The sequence below is a fragment of the Micromys minutus genome, assembly GCF_963924665.1.
Source record: "Micromys minutus genome assembly, chromosome: 15".
In the NCBI taxonomy this organism is placed as follows: domain Eukaryota; kingdom Metazoa; phylum Chordata; class Mammalia; order Rodentia; family Muridae; genus Micromys; species Micromys minutus.
In genome coordinates this window covers 58623995-58642135 of record NC_137984.1, presented here as the reverse complement: position 1 = coordinate 58642135, position 18141 = coordinate 58623995, and the positions used below count along the sequence as shown (strand labels likewise).

General features: G+C 39.6%; 1 protein-coding gene across 1 annotated transcript; it reads right to left on the bottom strand.

Annotated features, from left to right (window-relative positions):
• Positions 1 to 10136: 10136 nt before the first annotated feature.
• On the bottom strand, positions 10137 to 16110 carry P2RY1 (purinergic receptor P2Y1). Its single transcript, XM_080929144.1, has 2 exons — positions 14334 to 16110; positions 10137 to 12075 (listed from the first exon to the last, which is right to left on the bottom strand). Exon 1 carries the CDS (start codon positions 15489 to 15491, stop codon positions 14370 to 14372), a length of 1122 nt encoding a protein of 373 aa, XP_080785270.1. The 5' UTR covers positions 15492 to 16110; the 3' UTR covers positions 10137 to 12075; positions 14334 to 14369.
• Between the last annotated feature and the right edge of the window lie 2031 nt (positions 16111 to 18141).

The following is an 18141-nucleotide window of genomic DNA, read 5'->3' as shown; positions in this document are numbered from 1 at the left end:
CTCTCGATTTTCTAGTGAAAATATTTCAGATTATTTAAAAGGAGAATGGTCTGCAGAATTGGAAGTTCTACAATAAAGACTTCAAATACAGATCCTGACCTTAAATGGCACTCGAGTGGAACCAATTACTCTTGGAGATTTTACTTCTTGGCTTTCTTCTGCATTTTCCTACTTTAAAGAGTGGGTGGGAGTTGTTATTTTTGGTGCACTAATATGCTGTGGAGGTGTGTCGCTTCTATGGTTGTTGTGCAGACTTAGAGCCCAACAAAGACGAGATAAGGTCATCATTACTCAGGCTCTTATGGCCATTGAAGGTGGTGCTTCTCAAGATATCTGGCTATCCCTACTTAAAGAATCTTAATTCCCGAAATGGTCAGCTTCCACAATCTCCTAAAGTAATCTAGGCCCTACCCTTCGTCCCTGGGTCCTTGGGAGGAATGAAAGAATGACCCAAAGTAGCCATTCTTGATGACGGGCAACTTCCTTTAGCCCCTGACCAACCTAAGACACGGAGACTTTAGGACAACAAGGTAATCCTACGACAGGTAAGGCTTGGGATCGAGAGGCCGATCCTAAGACAGAGATGGTTACAGATCAGTCACGTATTCCTCTGCCCAGTTGTTCCCCAGAGGCCTCATAAAAAAGAAAAAATGAGGAGATGTGGGAAGCCACTGTATTCGCCATTACAAGATGGCGCCCAGCCTGAAGGGAGGGTGGCCAGTTTTGAGATAAACAACCTAAGTGTGCATGCATGCATGCCTGCCTGTTTTTGCTGAATCATGGTGACTCTGAGTATGCTAATTACGGCCCACAGAATGCACCAAACAGGTGGCGGCACAGTCCTCCTAAGCATATATAAGGAGGGCTGGTTTCTGGGCTCGGGGTCTTTCGCTACTGCAATCAAGCCCGCAATAAACGCCTGTAAAAGGATCCTGTTGTGGTGCGTCTTCCTTGCCGGCGAGATAGGCAATCGCTACACTTCCTCTAACTCTTCCACTGGGGTGCCTGAACTCAGTCTAATGATTGGCTGTAAGTATCTACAGCTGTCTTAGTCAGGTATTGGCAGAGCCTCTCAGGGGGCAGCTATACCAGGCTCCTTTCTGAAAGTACTTCTTGGCATCAATAATAGTGTCAGAGTTTGGTGTCTGCCAATGGGATGGATCCCAAAGCTAAAACATCTCTGAATGGCCTTTTCTTCAGTCTCTGTGCCATTTTTTTTTTTTTTTTTGTCCCTGCATTATTTCTTTTAGACATAAACAATTCTGGGCTAAAGATTTTAAAATGGGTGGATGGCTCCATCTCTCAATTTGTCATGTCTATCTATTGAGGGTGTTCTCCTCTGGTTGTATCTCCCTGCTATTAGGTATTTCTTACATCTCTGATGTCTGGGACTTTCTAGTTGTTCTCCACCCCATTTCTCATTACACCCCAACTGCAACATTATTTCATTCATTTTTTTGGCCTTCTGGACTTCTCTTCTGTCTCTTACCATGCCTGATTCTGCCCTTTCTCCCACCTTTTTCCTTCTGCCTTTCCTTTCCCACCGGGATCACTTCTTCCCTCTGCCTCCTGTGATTATTTTGTTCCCCCTTCTAAGTATTGAAGCATGCACACTTTGGCCTTTTATCTATTTAAGCTTTATATGGTCTGTGAGTTTTATCGTGGGTATTCTGAGCTTTGGGGCTAATATCCACTTATCCATGAGTACATGCCATGTATGCCCTACTGGGTATGTGTTACCTCACTGAGAATAATATTTTCAAGTTTTATTTATTTGCCTGCAAAATTTGTAAAGTTCTCATTTTTAATAGCTGAGTAGTATTACACGTGTAAATATATCACATTTTCTATATACATTCTTCTGTTGAGGGGTATCTGGGTTGTTTCCAGCTTCTGACTATTATAAATACAGCTGATATGAACTTAGTTAAACAGGTGTCTTTGTGATATGGTGGATCGTCGTTTGGGTTTTAGAGCTTGTATAAAAAACCCACACTTGAAATTTCCATATCCAGGTTCATAACTAGAAGGTAAAATGCAACTATATTTACATATTTGTCTTGTTCCTTTTATTGTCAATGTACTTATTAATTTTAGCACTTTGATGTTGAAGATATATTGGTATCTTTTTCTTTTACCTCTACTATTCCTTGAGTGACCTGCTTATAGCAACAGTGTCGTAGCAGATGTGACCTCTGAACCCATTGACAAAGTCTTACAATATTATTCCTCTGATTTAAATGTAACCACAGCTTTCATTTGCCTACTACAATAAATATGGTCTTCTCTACTTTTCTTAGAAAATATGGTTATGGTTTTATTTTGTCTAAATTTAAACTTTTTATCCACTATGTTATTCTGAAACTGTATTTCCCCTTATTCTACTCAACCCATTCTCTTTCTACTTATAATTGCTCATTCTTCTACTGAGAACCAAATTTCTCTGTCCATGAAATTTCAACCAAGACTCTCTCCTTTGTAGGGCTGTGATGGTTATAGAACATTGTCTACACTTACTTTACTTGCTTTCCACATGTGAATTGTTCTGCCTTAATTTAAGTAACCATTAGACCCCTGACTTTGTTTTGAAAGCAGATGTCATAATAGCAACTTTTATCCATGGCTGGGTACTAACACTTATAACAAGTCACCTAATCAATTATCTTGCTAACTAAAAAAAATAAGTTATCATTATACTTAAATGATATTCTGTACACATATAAACATCCGGATATCATTCTTGCTTGTAGTAATAGCATATATGCCTATGACAGTAAGTTTTAATTGACAACATGACATGACCTGGAATCATCTGGAAAGAAAGTATCCGTGAAGGTTGCCTATAGTGAGTGATCTGTGGGGAATTGTTTTGATTATATTTACTGAGGATAGAAAACTCCACAGTGAGGAGCACCATTCCTTAGGTATCAAGTTTTGGACAGTGGAGTTGAGGAATGGAGAAACTGAGTTGAGTGTAAGAATGCGTACATTCACTGCTCTCTGTTGTTGATTATAGATGTGATTTGACCAACTCTACCAAGTTCCTGCTTCTGTGACCTCACATGATGAACTGTAAGATGGAACTATGAAATAAAATAATCTAGTTCTTCTCTGAGATGCTTTAGTCAGATTATGTTGTCACAGAAAATTAAGAGAGAAATTGGCATAAAGAAGAAGTCTAGTGCCGTGACTAACTTTGCAATGTGGTGAGTTGTTATGCCTTGTGGGAGAGATGTGAGTTTGCACCTTTGCCCTACAAAAGTCAGTGAGTACCTGGTATTCTCAAAAGTAAATATATATATATATATATATATATATATATATATATATATATAAATCTTGTAATACATATATATATTCCTTCTCCTTCTCAATCTTGTTATATATATATATATATATAAAACAAGATTGAGAAGGAGAAGGAATATAGTTGAGATCAGGAATTGTATAGAAGAGTCAACATTCCTGCATCAAGGTCCCACATTGCATGAGCTGTGAAGGTCAAGCTTCAGTTGTAATTGAGAACATAATACTGAAAATGCCAGGACTGTGGGACATCTGCCAAGGAGGGCTGAAGCTCTAGAGTGGAAATTGTCCTCAGCCTAAAAGAAAAACTGTGCTCTATCTAGCAAAACTGGGAAGTGGGTTTATCTGGTAGTTTGACTGAGAAAAGTCCATAGATTTGAATACTTGGTCATCAGGAAATGGCATTTGTTTTTAAAAATAGAAAATGTGGCCTTGTTGGGTAAGTGTGTCATGGTGGTGGGCTTTGAGTCTTTCTCTTCCTGCTGCCTGGAGATCTAGATGTAGAATTATAGGGTACTTCTCCAGTACCATTTCTAACTGCATTCCACCATGCCTTCTGCCATGAAAATAATGTAATATACCTCTGAAACTGTAAGGCAGCTTCAGTTAAATAGTTGCTTTGGTAAGAGTTGGTGTGGTCATTGTGGTTTTTCACAGCAAAAGAACACCATCTATTCACACTGGGAGTGGGCATTGAATAAGAAATGCCCTCCATATGTTTGGGTATTTAAATATTTGATTTGTAGTTGTTGATGTTGTTTGGAAAGGCTTGCTATAGCCTTGATGGAGAAAGTACATCACTGGGAGCAGCTTTGGAACTATATAACTTTATCTTCCTTCTAGTTTACTCCCTCTCTTTCATCCTTATGATTGAGATGTGTTTTCCCAGCTTCCTGCTGGCCTTCCTGCAGCTTTCTGCCATATCTGACCACAATAATGGAGTCTTATTTCTCTGGGACCATAAGCCAAAATAAACTTTCTTCTGTAAGTCACCTTTGGTTATGGTGCTTTATCACAGCAACTGAAAAGCAACTAACGAAGTTGGATCTACCCAAGTCCCTTAGAACAAGAAGATCACAAGTTCCAGATACTAGACATAGACATGAAAGCTTTCATATCTACTACCTCAGAGGATCTACAGTATTGTTAAGATGTGGGTATTCTTTATGGCACCCTAGTCTTTTGCTCTTATAACAAAATGCTTATTTTGTGCTACTATGTGTTAGAAGTATGAATTTGCTTTTGATTTTAGAGGAGCTCACAGAACTGACTTTTTAATGTATTGCAACTATTAATGCCTCTAGAGGCTTCTAAGCCTGGACTACAAGAATTCTTAAAATTCGACTATATTTATATTATGAGATAAAAATTAGACTTTGGGTACAAGGGTTAAAAGGTTATGTTTTAAGTGATGAATTGTGTGTCAAAATGGCAAGGGTTATGTTATGATAGTTAATTCTATCAACTTGACACCTTCTAGAATCACCTGTGAAAATATTCATGATTAAGTTGTCCTATATGCATGTCTGTGGAAATTATTTTGATGCTCTTGTGTGGGCTGTCTGATGTTAATTAATATGGAAGACCTGAAAGATTGTGGGTCGCACCATTCTATAGGCAGGGGAATATGGACCATGAAACATGGAGAAAGCGAGATGACAATGTGTATGCATACATTCACTGCTCTCTACTACTGCTAATTTTGCTATGACTTCTCTAATAAAATAGCTTGTAAGATAGAACTGTGCACTAAAATAAGCTCCTATGGTAAAGTCCAACCAACTCTGTTTTTGAAGAAACTCCATTTATATAAGAACAGGGGCTCAACTCTAATCCCAGGAAAATAATCAGAGTCCTCCGACTCAAGCATCCTATGGAAACTCACACACACCCCTTAGCAACAGCCAGTCAAGCTACAATAGCACAGTACATATAGGTAACTTAAAAAATTCTGAAGATCAGTTAGCCATTTTCTTCATCAGGTGGTTTTGTCCCCATGGTCAGTTTTTGTAGAGTACAAAAGAAATGCAGTTTTAAAACTATTAACTTGTTGACCCATATAGAAATTCCCAAAGCTTGCTGTAACTACAATAAATATCCTTTATCCCTAGACTTGAGGCTCTTACTCCACCTCACTGCAATGTGTACTATGAAAGACCTTGCTCAAGGGATTGTAATAAATACCTTTATGTACTTACATCAGAATTTCCTCCTCTGTAGGCTTTGGTTCAACATGGTTAAACATTTTTACTCAAGAGTTGCTTGTATCAGTGTATAGAAGTAGCAGAAAATAAAACTTCAATGACCCCTAAGTAACCTGTACATTCAGCCTCCTCCTGTACTCCCACACTTGTTGTACCAATCCAAAAACAACACAAAGACACTGAGAGTTCACCATATGTTCAGCTCTAACTATAGTCTCAGTTTGTTCCAGCCACATGTTGCTGTGTAAAGAAGTATCCTAAAGCCAGAGGTATAAATCAGTCACAGTATTGTTCTCATAATACCTTTTTGTGATTTATGGATTAAAAAAGAATCTTAGCAGGGAGGGTCTTTCTCAGTTACATAGTTTCTAAGACCTACTCTATAAAAGCTTGTAAAATTCTGTGGGTCTAGACCCTAGGGGCTCTCAGAGACTGAACAACCAACCAAAGAACAAACACAGGCTGGGCCTAGGTCTCCTTCCACACATGTAGCAGATGTGCACTTTGGTCTTCATGTGGTTCCTGAACAGATGGAGTGAGGGCTATGCCAAAGCCTGTTACCCGAACATAGGGTATGTTATTGTATCTGGGCTGCCTTCCGTGGCCTCAGTGGGAGAAGATGCACCTGGCTTCACAGAGACTGGAAGTTCTAGAGTAGGGGGATACCCAGGGAGCCCCATCTGCTCAGAGGAGAAAAGAAAAATGGGGTAAGAATTGTGGGAGGGGGTAACCAGGAAGGGATCAGTAAGTGGGATGTAAGACAAATAAGTAATAAATAAATACATTTTAAAAAATTAAAGCTGTGGGTAGCTGGACCAGCTGGAGACTTGACCATTTGCTTCCAACAGTATATCTGAGGCCAGGCTAGTATTAACAGAATGGTTGAATGGCTGAAGCCAGACTCTGCCTGTCTCTATTCTTTGAAGAACCTTATGAATAAATTTGCCCCTCAGTATAGCTTTCTGACATGCATTCTAGAATCCAGCCTTAGTCCTTTTCCTTGTCAACACCAGATCTCCTATCTTACTATTTTGCACACCAGATAAGAGCCTTCCAGATCCTTTCTGCTTAACATTAATCAAGTGCTACATAAGATTGTCAAATAAAAGACATATACTGGTTAACAAGGCAAGTGTCTCTGGGGATATGTCATTCTTTCAGCTGTCCTTTCCATTTTAAACAGACTTTTCAGGAATGTTTCAATCTTTGTTCCTATTTCAAGTTCTGCAGGCATCTTTCTGATATATAATTAGATCTCCCGGAACAAAACGGCAGATGCCTATTATTGTGACTAGAATATGACCACTGTGCGTAAGAATCACTAATCTAGCTGGTAAATGATTCTCTTGTCAGTTTGCTTGGTGTGAGTCAGTCCCTCAGTGTTGGTGAACTCTAGATGAACTGTGGAGATCAAGTTTCTGGATCTGCACAAATAAAGACCAGACTCTGAACTGTGGTGACTGAAAATAAACCATGAACTTAAGAGGTAAGGCCTGGTGAGGGAGACCAGTAGGTACTTCCTCTTAATATGCTTTTAGTTGAATATAAATTGTCATCTGTATCTTTGTCTCACAGAGTAAATACTGAACCCATTACAAAGCATCAAATTTTGGCTTTTTTCTGACTATGAATTTGAACGTAAGTGAACTGAGTAAAAGAACAGTATTATGTGTCCACAGGGTCTCACAAGGAGAGACCCACAAAGCCTCCATGTGTGATCAGAGGCATCAGAAATCTGAAACAACAACAGAAAAAGCAGCACTTGCTTGCAAATTGCCAAGGAAAAGGCAGCATAGTGATTTCATGGATTCTAAATGAAGGAGCAGAAAAAGACCCTAGCATGTTTACCTGATGTTCAGGTGTGCACTATGGGGAATACTGTGTGTATTTTGTGTTATTCCTTCAACATTATTTATATATATTATGATGGTCTTCTTGTAGTTGTAGAATATCCGCTGTAAAGGTTTAAATATCCTGACCTAGGAATGGAAGCTGTAAGTAGCAGCCTTTAGTTCAGAACTGAGGTTTTCTGCTAGCAAACTCCTCTTCTTACATTGAAGTGGAAGATTACTATCCAAAGCTAAAAAAAATAATGAAAAGTTATGTTGCAAAATTTGTACAAATGAATTGCATCGACTTTAAATACACTTTTCTGAAAATTCTTAATGGAAGAGAATAGCATAAACAGTTTTTTTAAAAAAACAAACTGCATGGAACAAAGTTAAACAAATTTATTTTTGTTTTGCATTTGATATTTATTATTAAGTAAGTGCATTTGCATTAAAAAGTTTTGAGAAATGCTGTCACCCTGTTTCTTTAAATTCATGTAATCTTTTACTAAATAAAGAATAATTTACAGTTTTTGAACATCTAAAATGTTCAAAGTGTATAATCTCTAACAAAACCTACAACACAAGTAAATGTAGACACACACCCACACACACTGAATTCATTTTACTGATACTGATCAATACTATTCTATTTTTTGTTGTTGTTGAAGCCCTTTTTTAATAAGGCATTATACTAATGTGTGTTCTTTCTTCTTTCAGCTTTTGAATAGAAATTTTACTCTCACCTGGTAGAATTTACTGGATCATCTCCAAGATCATCTCTGTCTTAGCCCCTCTTGGGGGATTTGCCATTTTACATGGGTGGTTTCTCTTCAACAAGCAATCAAAAATGGTAGGGAGGATTTTTTTCTAAATCTGTATGAAAACAGCTCACTTACCTCCATAGCCCCATCCATTCCCAGCTCTATTTCTGGGTCACTGTGGTCCAATCAGTTGCTCAGCTCAGAGGCCAGACACAACCACAACTGCTGGTTTGGGTTGTCCATCAATCCCATCAGCCATACTGACTGCATCGGGCAAACCCCCAGGACCAGTCCAGGGTACTGCAACTCAGTGGAGTTACCACATACCACAGAAGAAGCATTAACAAATTTCAAGTGACATCTGCTGTGTCTGTGATGCTTGCGCTATCAGCTCTCTGCACAATAATAGATGGACTTTGATCATACAGACAGGTTTTGCATTTGGTAATGGAATCTCTTACTGTATTGGGGGGTCAGAATTCCAAATTGGCTGAAAAGAGCTTTTAAATTGTTAAATTGATTAAAAAATGAAAAAAATAAAATTTACTTTTATTTCCAGAAAAAAAAAAGTGCTGTAATTATAAACTGAAGGTGAGATACAACGTCAAAGTTGTTAAAATTTGTGGAGAAACTCTTAAAATATCAAGATAGTCATATGCTTTATTCCCAACTATGAATTACAAACATTCCAACACAAAACACTCTAGTACACTACACACACTCTGAGATACTTCCTAGCACACATACACACTCACACACACTTCAACATACAGACTATAGCACACACATACACACTAACACACTCAAATGCACTTTAACATAAACTTTAGCACACTCTAGCAAATGTACATTCCAATATATTCTAATGTGCATCTACACTCCAACACACACACACACACACACACACACACACACACACACACTTACTCACTCACACTCATCAGGAACAGTGCAGTCTGACTAGCATATCTAATGAAGGAGTTCCTAAGGACTTCCAGGTGTCTTAAAGGCTTGCAGAGATCCTGATGTCCTCTCCAGAAGATTTTGTTAATAGGCAGTTCTGTAGATGCCAGAAAACCCAGTATAGGAATATTTCAGGTTTACCCTCTTTACTGAGATAATCTTTACTCTCTTGCTCTTGATCTTCTTGCTTTTGCTCTGTCCTCTTGCCCCTTTCACCTTCTCTTCCAATTCCTCTCCCCACTCTCCCTCCAAGTGCTCATGGCTAGCCCGTACTCCACTACTCCTCTGCTTTTTCTGCCATTTTCTGCCTCTACTACCATCTCAACTTCTGTCTCCACATGCCCTGAATAAACTCTATTCTATACTAAAAGAGAGAGATAATCTTTATTATAAGCAATCACACACACACACACACACACACACACACACACACACACACGTGAGAGAGAGAGAGAGAGAGAGAGAGAGAGAGAGAGAGAGAGAGAGAGAGAGAGAGAGAATTATCTTACACTTGGGAGGCAAAGGCAATATAAAATAAAAAACAAAGTACAACAGACTGTTAGTATAATTTCTTTCAGGGATAGGCCAAATTTTTGTAAATCTGAGGTCAGCCTGGTCTGCAAAGTGAGTTCTAAGACCACCAAGGCTATTACACAGAGAGACCCTGTTTCAAAGAAAGAACAAAACAAGAGAGAGAATAAAATATATTCTTATTTGTGACTAAAAATCAAATAAGAACAGTGTTAAAGATTATCTTACATCAGAATTCTCCTTTTATCATAAAATGTTATAGCCCAGTTGTCATTTTAAGAAATTGCTCAAATTAAAACAATGCATCTTGCCTTGTATGTTAAAATGTGGCAAAACATTTGAGCAAGAACAGTCTAATAATACAGACACCATCACCATGTTTCATAGTTTTATTGAATCATTCTCAGTTTTAATTTTCTATAAGTACAATTCTAATGACCACAATTATGAAGCTCTGGTGTTATTATAAATAGCAGATACAAGGTTGGCTGCCATTCCTGGGAGACACCCCCCAGTATGCAGGCTTACACACACACCCACACATACACACACACACACACACACACACACACACACACACACACACACACACACACACAAAAGAGATAGAGAGCAAAGTCACAGAAATATGGGCAATTCTTCCGAACCCTAGAGTCAAACAGTACTGTGCTTTTGTGCTTTTAAGGTCTGTGAACCTCATTTAATACAAAAACAGTTATACACAATCAATCCAGAGTTTGTTAAGCTACCACTGATGAGATAAACCTGAGAAGCTCAAAATGCCAAGTAACACTGTTCATACCACGCAATAGTAACCACAAAGAAATCTCCTTCAATTGGTTACATGGAAATCACAGATATTATAAAAATAAAATTTTTCTTGCAAAAGCACTAAAACAACATAAACTCAAATGTACAAATTTTGATATGTAACATAAAGTCACCTTAATGTTAAAAATGACAGAATTTAGCAGCCAAATAACATAGTTATCACTTGAAATGTTAGTATTAAAGTTACCAACTGCCTGAAGAAAGCGGATTAAAACCAATAGCAATGCTCAATTTGTTGGTAGTGTTACTTAAAACTAAACCCACCTCAAAGAAGAATATACACTGTAAAACTTCAAGATCTAGTAGAAAACTATCAGCTGTACTTTTATAGCATTCTCTCAGAAACGTTTGTCTTCAAATTCTCACATATTCACACTACCCAACCCACTAGACCTCTAAATCATCAAATTTGAATAAGAGACGAGCCTTTAGCCTTTGGGAGTGGGAGCTGTGACCATAGGGTAATATTCTAAACCTTCTGAAATGACAACACGAACCTTCTATAATATAAATATATATAATGTACATTATACATCACATGTCTAAAATACCCTATACTTGTTATAACTCTTACAATGATCTAACACCAAGTCATGTCTGTATACCAAGAACCCCACACAAAAGAAAAGCATGCAAATTCAAATCTAGTAAAAATTAAAACGCATTTTATAAAGCACATTTCATCCTTTCAGATTCAAGTACAATCTGGTCTTAAATGTTCAAAGATACTAATATCTGGAAATAAATCTTAAATATAATTTCTATTTTATCTAGTATTATATATTACTGTAAAATATACGTATGACATTTAGACATTATACATTGCAATAGATAAAATTTATACCAGTTTGTTGCATTCTCAAGGAAGCTTTAAAATATGTATAGCTGAAGGCCCATATACATCTTCAATAAATACTATTACAATAATTACATTTGACAAATAAAAGAAAGGTTCTGATACATATTGACTAATATCACATTACCTAAGTACTGTCCCTAATTGAATTCAAGCTGCTACTAAGTACTAATATATGTCACATCAAGATTGGTTAATGTACTGGCTGAGCAAGCAGAGATTTATAGGTTTTAACCTGTCCATACCACAGTTGGTTGAAAATGAGAACTTTATCCAAGGGCTAGACTGGAGAGCCCTAGGAAGCATAGAAGCAGATTCTGAATAGTTCTCACTGCTTTTCAAGATTGAGCACAGCACCTATAAAATCAATAAATGATTTCCTGTCACCTTTCCTGTTCATGAAGAGTGGTCTTCCACGTGTCTTCCCAGTGGCCCCATTATGATTTTAATTTTGAATTCTGTCTTGTTTGCTAAGTTTCTTCTTAATTTATCATTTTAGTTCAATACAGGCTCAAAACAACCTCCAAAGAGTTGAAGACAGCACTTTGTAAGAAATAATAACAGATAGCAACAAGAAAAACAAACCCTTGAGCTTGGAATGAAGACATCTTTGCAGTGTGAAGTTTAGTCACTTGTTGATTTCACAATTTTAAGTGTCTTTCAACAAAACATCAACATAACTATTTTTGTATAAAATGCCTACTCAGGTGGCACAAACTGGTCTTTTGGCCAATAGTGTTGCTTCTTCTGGACCTGTGTATGCATAGGTCATCTCAGGGACTTGTAGTGACCTGGAAGAAGTTGGCACAGACAGTCTTGTTACTATGTTGACAAATCATTGCTTAATTAATGATGTAGTAAGCCAAGGAAAAACACTTTTGAGGCTGCAGCAATAGCTCAGTAGTATCCATAAGGCACTGGGGCCAATCCTCAGAATGAGGAACATGACAAGAAACATAAGAGGACTTTGGTCCTCTAACCAATTATAAACCCAAAGAGCATTTTCTGAAATTTGAAACAATGCCTTTAACACGCATCCAAAGCCAGGCTGATATTCTAAGCCTCAAGTGGAGAAAACTGTATTAAATAATGAGGAAGTGATACAGACAGATGGAGCACTGAGCCATGGGTTTCTGGCATTTGGGTCAGTTTAACAAAATTACTTTTGAGCCACTGAACATATTTGAACTGTCAATATAATAAAGTTGTATTTTAGATCTTTTCTATAGGATTGTGAACCAGAAAATGTTGCATTAGTCTTGCCACTTGAGAATGAAAAACCTCAAAAGCTGGAAACACAGTAAACATCTTTGGTTGGCTTCTTTACCTCTCTGTTTTTACTAAATGTGTAGAAGAGCCACTATTTAGTAAGGCTAAAAACAGCTTTTCTTTATGTATGTGAGTATTAAGACATTGGGCAAATGTAAGCACTCCAAAGATCTCCCAGATGCCCGGTTACTGATGTGTTTAACAAATGACATGAAATCCTGAATGTCATTTATCCTACTAAGTACAATGGTTGTTTTCTCAAAGAGTACTTTGAAAGCACTGTCTACCATTCTTTACAAACTCAGAAAGTGGCTGTGAGAGGACTAGCTTTCCGAACTAAAATTCCTTGCACATTAGATTACTTGATTTGCAATATTTAATTCCTCATTATTTTAATTAAATTAAATCTGACCATTTCAAGAACCATAAATGTAGCAATTTGTTATTTGTTGGAAATTGTTTTTAGAATTCAATATACATTATAACTATTTCATTACTGTCTAGATTAGAAAACACTACTGTCTCTTTACTATGAGTATCCTAATGAACACTTGTAATGGACTTCTCTTCAGTTTTATCATGACTGAAGCACTTAAATTTTAATTTCTTTTATTTTCTCCTTGCAAATGTTTCTCATTTCCCAAATTTCTAAAAGGTTACAACTTGTTATAAGATAACAGCTTTCCAAGATCTTGGCACACCTAAGTGATTTCCTTTCATCCCCTTTCATTCTGCATCTATTGTTTTCAAGAGCTCTGAAGAGACAGAAAGAACCCTCCTGTTATTTTTTAGTTTTACATCCTTCTTTTTGAACTCTTCTCCTGAGCTCCTGCTGTAGAGAACCACTGTCAGCCATGGCCCACTGAAACATCAACAGTCTTGCCCACTCCCCACAGTGTGCTCCACTGCTGCCTTCCCCCTTAATCTGAAGTTTAACTGGCATTTCTCAAAATTGTTCTCACAGAAGTGAGTGAGCACTTGTCTTGGAACACAGAATCCTAAGACAATACACAGCAGTGGTGCAAGTGAGAACTTTGTATCCCAGGAAGCCTAACAGTCCACAGCATTTATCGGAAAAACACTTGCACTTCATTATTTTGAATGTATGTTGCCAATATTATAATATCCACTGCCTCCCACCACCAAATATTAAAGAAGTGATGTTTACAAATCAGTTTTCCAGAAATAACTGGAAATGTTCATTTTCCTAGTCCATTGATTTTATTTTTCTATTCAGTTCCCCAAAGATATTATCAGGCCACCATGTATGCTTCTGAGGAACTGAAAAAAATGTCTGTGCCTCATGCATCTGCTCATTCAATGGACTGACCAGTATGTCATTATACTATGCCAAATTGTTTTCCAAAATATAGATTTTACTTTGTTGGGGCCAATAGTTATTCACAGCAACACAGGCTAAACAAATCAGATTCAAGTTCCATTGGCCAGTTTTCTTGGAGAAAATCTTAATATCAAAATTGCTCTGCTACACATGCACACACACACACTTTAAACAGAAAAAAAAATCTGTGAATTGAAAAAGAGAAAGGGGGCATGTTTATCTAGTAGTACTATTTTATTACACATACTTCTAGTCAGTAAAAAAGAAGCTCACAGCAGAGAACAAAAAGCTAAATGTGGATGTGTACATCAAATTGATGCATTTTTTTTTTTTTTTTTTTTTTTTTTTTTTTTTTTTTTTTTACTTTCTTGTTTGGAGTATGCTCTAATATTGCTAGGAACTTAGAGAAAAAAGCATCTGGTTCTATGAGGATCCTACCATGTTACAAAACTGAGGAGGTTGGATCTTGTGCCTTCACAAACTTGTGTCTCCATTCAGCTTGAACTCGGATAAAATATTGAGAGTCATTTCTTCACTCTTGGATTGTAAATTGGCCTCACTCCTCCGGGAAGCTTTCCTGGTGGCTCGGGACAGTCTCCTTCTGAAGGTATCTCCAGCCAAGAAATAAAGAATGGGGTCCACACAGCTGTTGAGACTTGCTAGACCTCTTGTTACCTGATAAGTGGCATAAACCCTGTCGTTGAAATCACACATTTCTGGGGTCTGGAAATCTAGCCGTGCCCGCAAATTCATCGTTTTCATCACATGGAAAGGGATGTAAGACACAGCAAACACCGTCAAGACAATTATCACCAGGTAAATGGATTTCCTCCGGAGAGGAGAGTTGTCCAGGTCTTTGTAAATCAAAGCTCTAACAATTAATCCATAACAGCCCAGGATCAGCACCAAGGGGATGCAGAACATGGCCACAGTCGTGCACATACTGTAAATGAAATAACTTCGCAGGTACTCATCTGATGTGGTGTCATAGCATGTGACAGTTTTGTTTTTCCGAATACCAGTACCAGAGTAGAAGAGAATTGGGGAAATGGCCACAACCACAATGAGCCATACCAGCATGCTGACATAAATGGCATTCTTTTTCTTGAGCCTGCCGAGAGACTTGAGTGGATACACCACACCACTGTACCTGTGAGCACTAATGCAGGTGAGGAACAAGATGCTGCCATAGAGGTTTACGTGGAAGATGAATCTCTGCAGCTTGCACATAGCATCCCCGAAGATCCAGTCAGTCTTGTTGAAGTAGTAGAAGATGAGGGCTGGTAGGGTGAGCACGTACAAAAAGTCAGCCAGAGCCAAATTGAACATATACACTGAGATGCCGCTCCAAGGCTTCATGTGGAAAACGAACATCCAGATTGCCACGCTGTTGCCAAGGAAGCCTATGATGAACACTATGATGTAGACAGCGGGCAGGTAGTAGAACTGGAAGCCGGTCTTGGTCAGGGCACATCGGAATGAAGAGGAAACTGCTGCAGTTGAGGCGACTGTACTATTTCCCCAAAGCGAGCCCAAGCCAGCCAGGAAGGCAGCATCCGTCCCGTTGGGGACAACAGACCAAGGCACCTCGGTCATCCTCTTCTTTCCAACTCAGGCAGCTACTATGAAGGGCAGACCGCCGCGAGCAGGCAGCAGCAGTGAGAGGCTCAGCGCGCATCGGAGGCGCGGGCCAGGGGCAGGGACCGTGCGCGGGAGTTCCTTACGGGTCAGAGCGCGCGGGGGCTCGCCCACACCGGCTCTGGCCGCGCGTTTGTCGCAGGCCATGAAATTTGCCCGGGGCTGCGTCCGATCCAAGTTGAAGGACGGGCGGGCAACTTCCCGGTCCAGCTGCCGGCGGGTAGGTTACACAACAGGACGCGCAGGGCACCTCCACCAAGTTTGCAAGTTTGCACGCTCAGGGCGACAGAAAGGTGCTTCTTAAAGCGCCTGGGGCACGGTGGAGTCAACTCCAAGTAGCTCTGCGGTTCCCAGAGTCCGGAGGGCGCAGGCCAACCACCTCCTCGCTCCGATCAACTTTGCCTGGCCATCTTCCTACTTCCTACCTTGTAATCCCGGACCTTCACCAGGGACGCCGCGACTCTTCTTCAGGCCGCATTCCCAGCCGGCGCTCAGCTTCGGCGAGTCGTTTGGAGATCGCGTGGCCGCGGACCCTGGGTGCTTCCCTGCACCCGCGCACAGTCTTTCAAGGCTGGTCTCTGCGCTCCGTTGAGTGCAGGGATAGGAGAGAGAGAGAGAGAGAGAGAGAGAGAGAGAGAGAGAGAGAGAGAGAGAGAGAGAGAGAGAGAGAGAGAGAGAGAGAGAGAGAGAGAGAGAGAGAGAGAGAGAGAGAGAGAGAGAGAGAGAGAGAGAGAACTAAGCTCCCAGCGGGGTGGGCGGTCTCTGCGCTCCGTTGAGTGCAGGGATAGGAGAGAGAGAGAGAGAGAGAGAGAGAGAGAGAGAGAGAGAGAGAGAGAGAGAGAGAGAGAGAGAGAGAGAGAGAGAGAGAGAGAGAGAGAGAGAGAACTAAGCAACCAGCGGGGTGGGCGGAGCCTGGGAGCCTGGGCGAGTCTGTTCACCGCGAGGAGGCGAGGGGCACGTCTCTGCCTTGTAAACTTAAAGCCGCTGGCTCAGGGCTGGGCGCCCAGGGCGGGAGGTGGCCTCTAAAAGCAGGGATCACAGTGCCCCTGATCTCCTGGTATAGCTGTCACTACTCAATGGTCAGGACAAAAGGTGCTCTAGGGCAGCGGTGGCTTCTGGCCAGCGTATGGCTGGAGGGGTTTCCTCGGTCCTCCACCGGCTAGCTCTGTAAAGTGAAGTTGCTGACACAGTGAAAACCTTCTGGACGCTGGCAGCATCCTGTCTAAAGCTTTGAGTTGAACAGTCTGAGACAGACATCTCCAGAGCCTTCCCTGGAACTCACAAGGTGTTTGCAGACAACCAGCAGTTTGCAGGTGGGCACGCCCTGGCCCTGCACTGCGCCCTGCTTTGCCCAGCGCGTGTAGGAACCTGCTGATTCCAGAGGCTGCCAGCTCTAAATGAGTGAGGGTGGTAAGCGGCATGGGCAAGTCGCTTTCTGCCCTTCATGTCTGTTTGTTTGCATTGTTATTTGTTTTGTTACTACTCTGAATACTATTTTTGCACTACTTAGAAAAATGCTAATACACCAGTATCACTCGTAGCGTTATTGTGAAAGGGTACATAATAGCTAACCTAACTGCTTAACTAATGCATCAGTACAACTTGACTGATAACACTTGCTGGAAAGAACAAACACCCTTAAACCTCCATTTACCATTTACATATATTTAAATGTTAGAGACTACAGTAAAAGTGAATCAAAATCAAGCTGAATATTAAACAGAGCCTTATAAAGAAAGAAGGTTCATCTTTTGAGAAATTAGTTTACTGTTGGGCTTTATTGTGAATCTTTCTTTCAATGCCTAGAGAGACATGTTCTGCTAGTAGATATCCTTAATATATAGATAGAGACCAATGTAATCAGTTTATTTATTGTAAATCTTAGTCTGGAGCTCCAAATACATAAAATGTGAGCAATATATTCCAAAAATGTGTTTATGTTTAATTGTTAACTAAATGACTTGTATTTTACCTGAAGACATAATTAAACAGACCCACCTAAGAATGGAACCAACCAAGCACTTCTTGACTATTTACTGATTAATGTATTTTATCTGCCATATTTATCTTTTGTAGAAAAAAATAAATGTCTTCAATTATTTACTATAACCATTTCTTTCTAGCCTCATATATTAAACAACTTTGTTTCCTTAAAACTACTCAAGAGTGGAAGTTAGTAAACTTGTTCAGCTGGTAAAGGCATTAGACATTTAACACCAAGTCTGAAGACTTGAGTTTGCTCCCTTAACTCACGTGGTGGAAGGAAAGAATTGATTCCTATTACCCTGTTACCTGTGCACATATATTGTGAACATGTGGGCTGTCACACAAGAGCATATGCACATGTACACAAACACAGAGAAAGAGAGAGGTACAGACAGACAGACAGAGACAGAGAGGCTGACACAGAGATACACAGAGAATAAATATACAGGACAAACAAACAAAGGTAGAATGCTTAGAGGAAAATCATGAGCTCCTTGCTCAGACAGAGAAGGAAATTACTCCACGCCACCCAGCAGATCCTTACAGGGAACAGAAAGCTGTGACTAAAGAGACAGAATGAGCACACTGATGCTGTGAGTCATGATTGAACCCAAGAGCACAG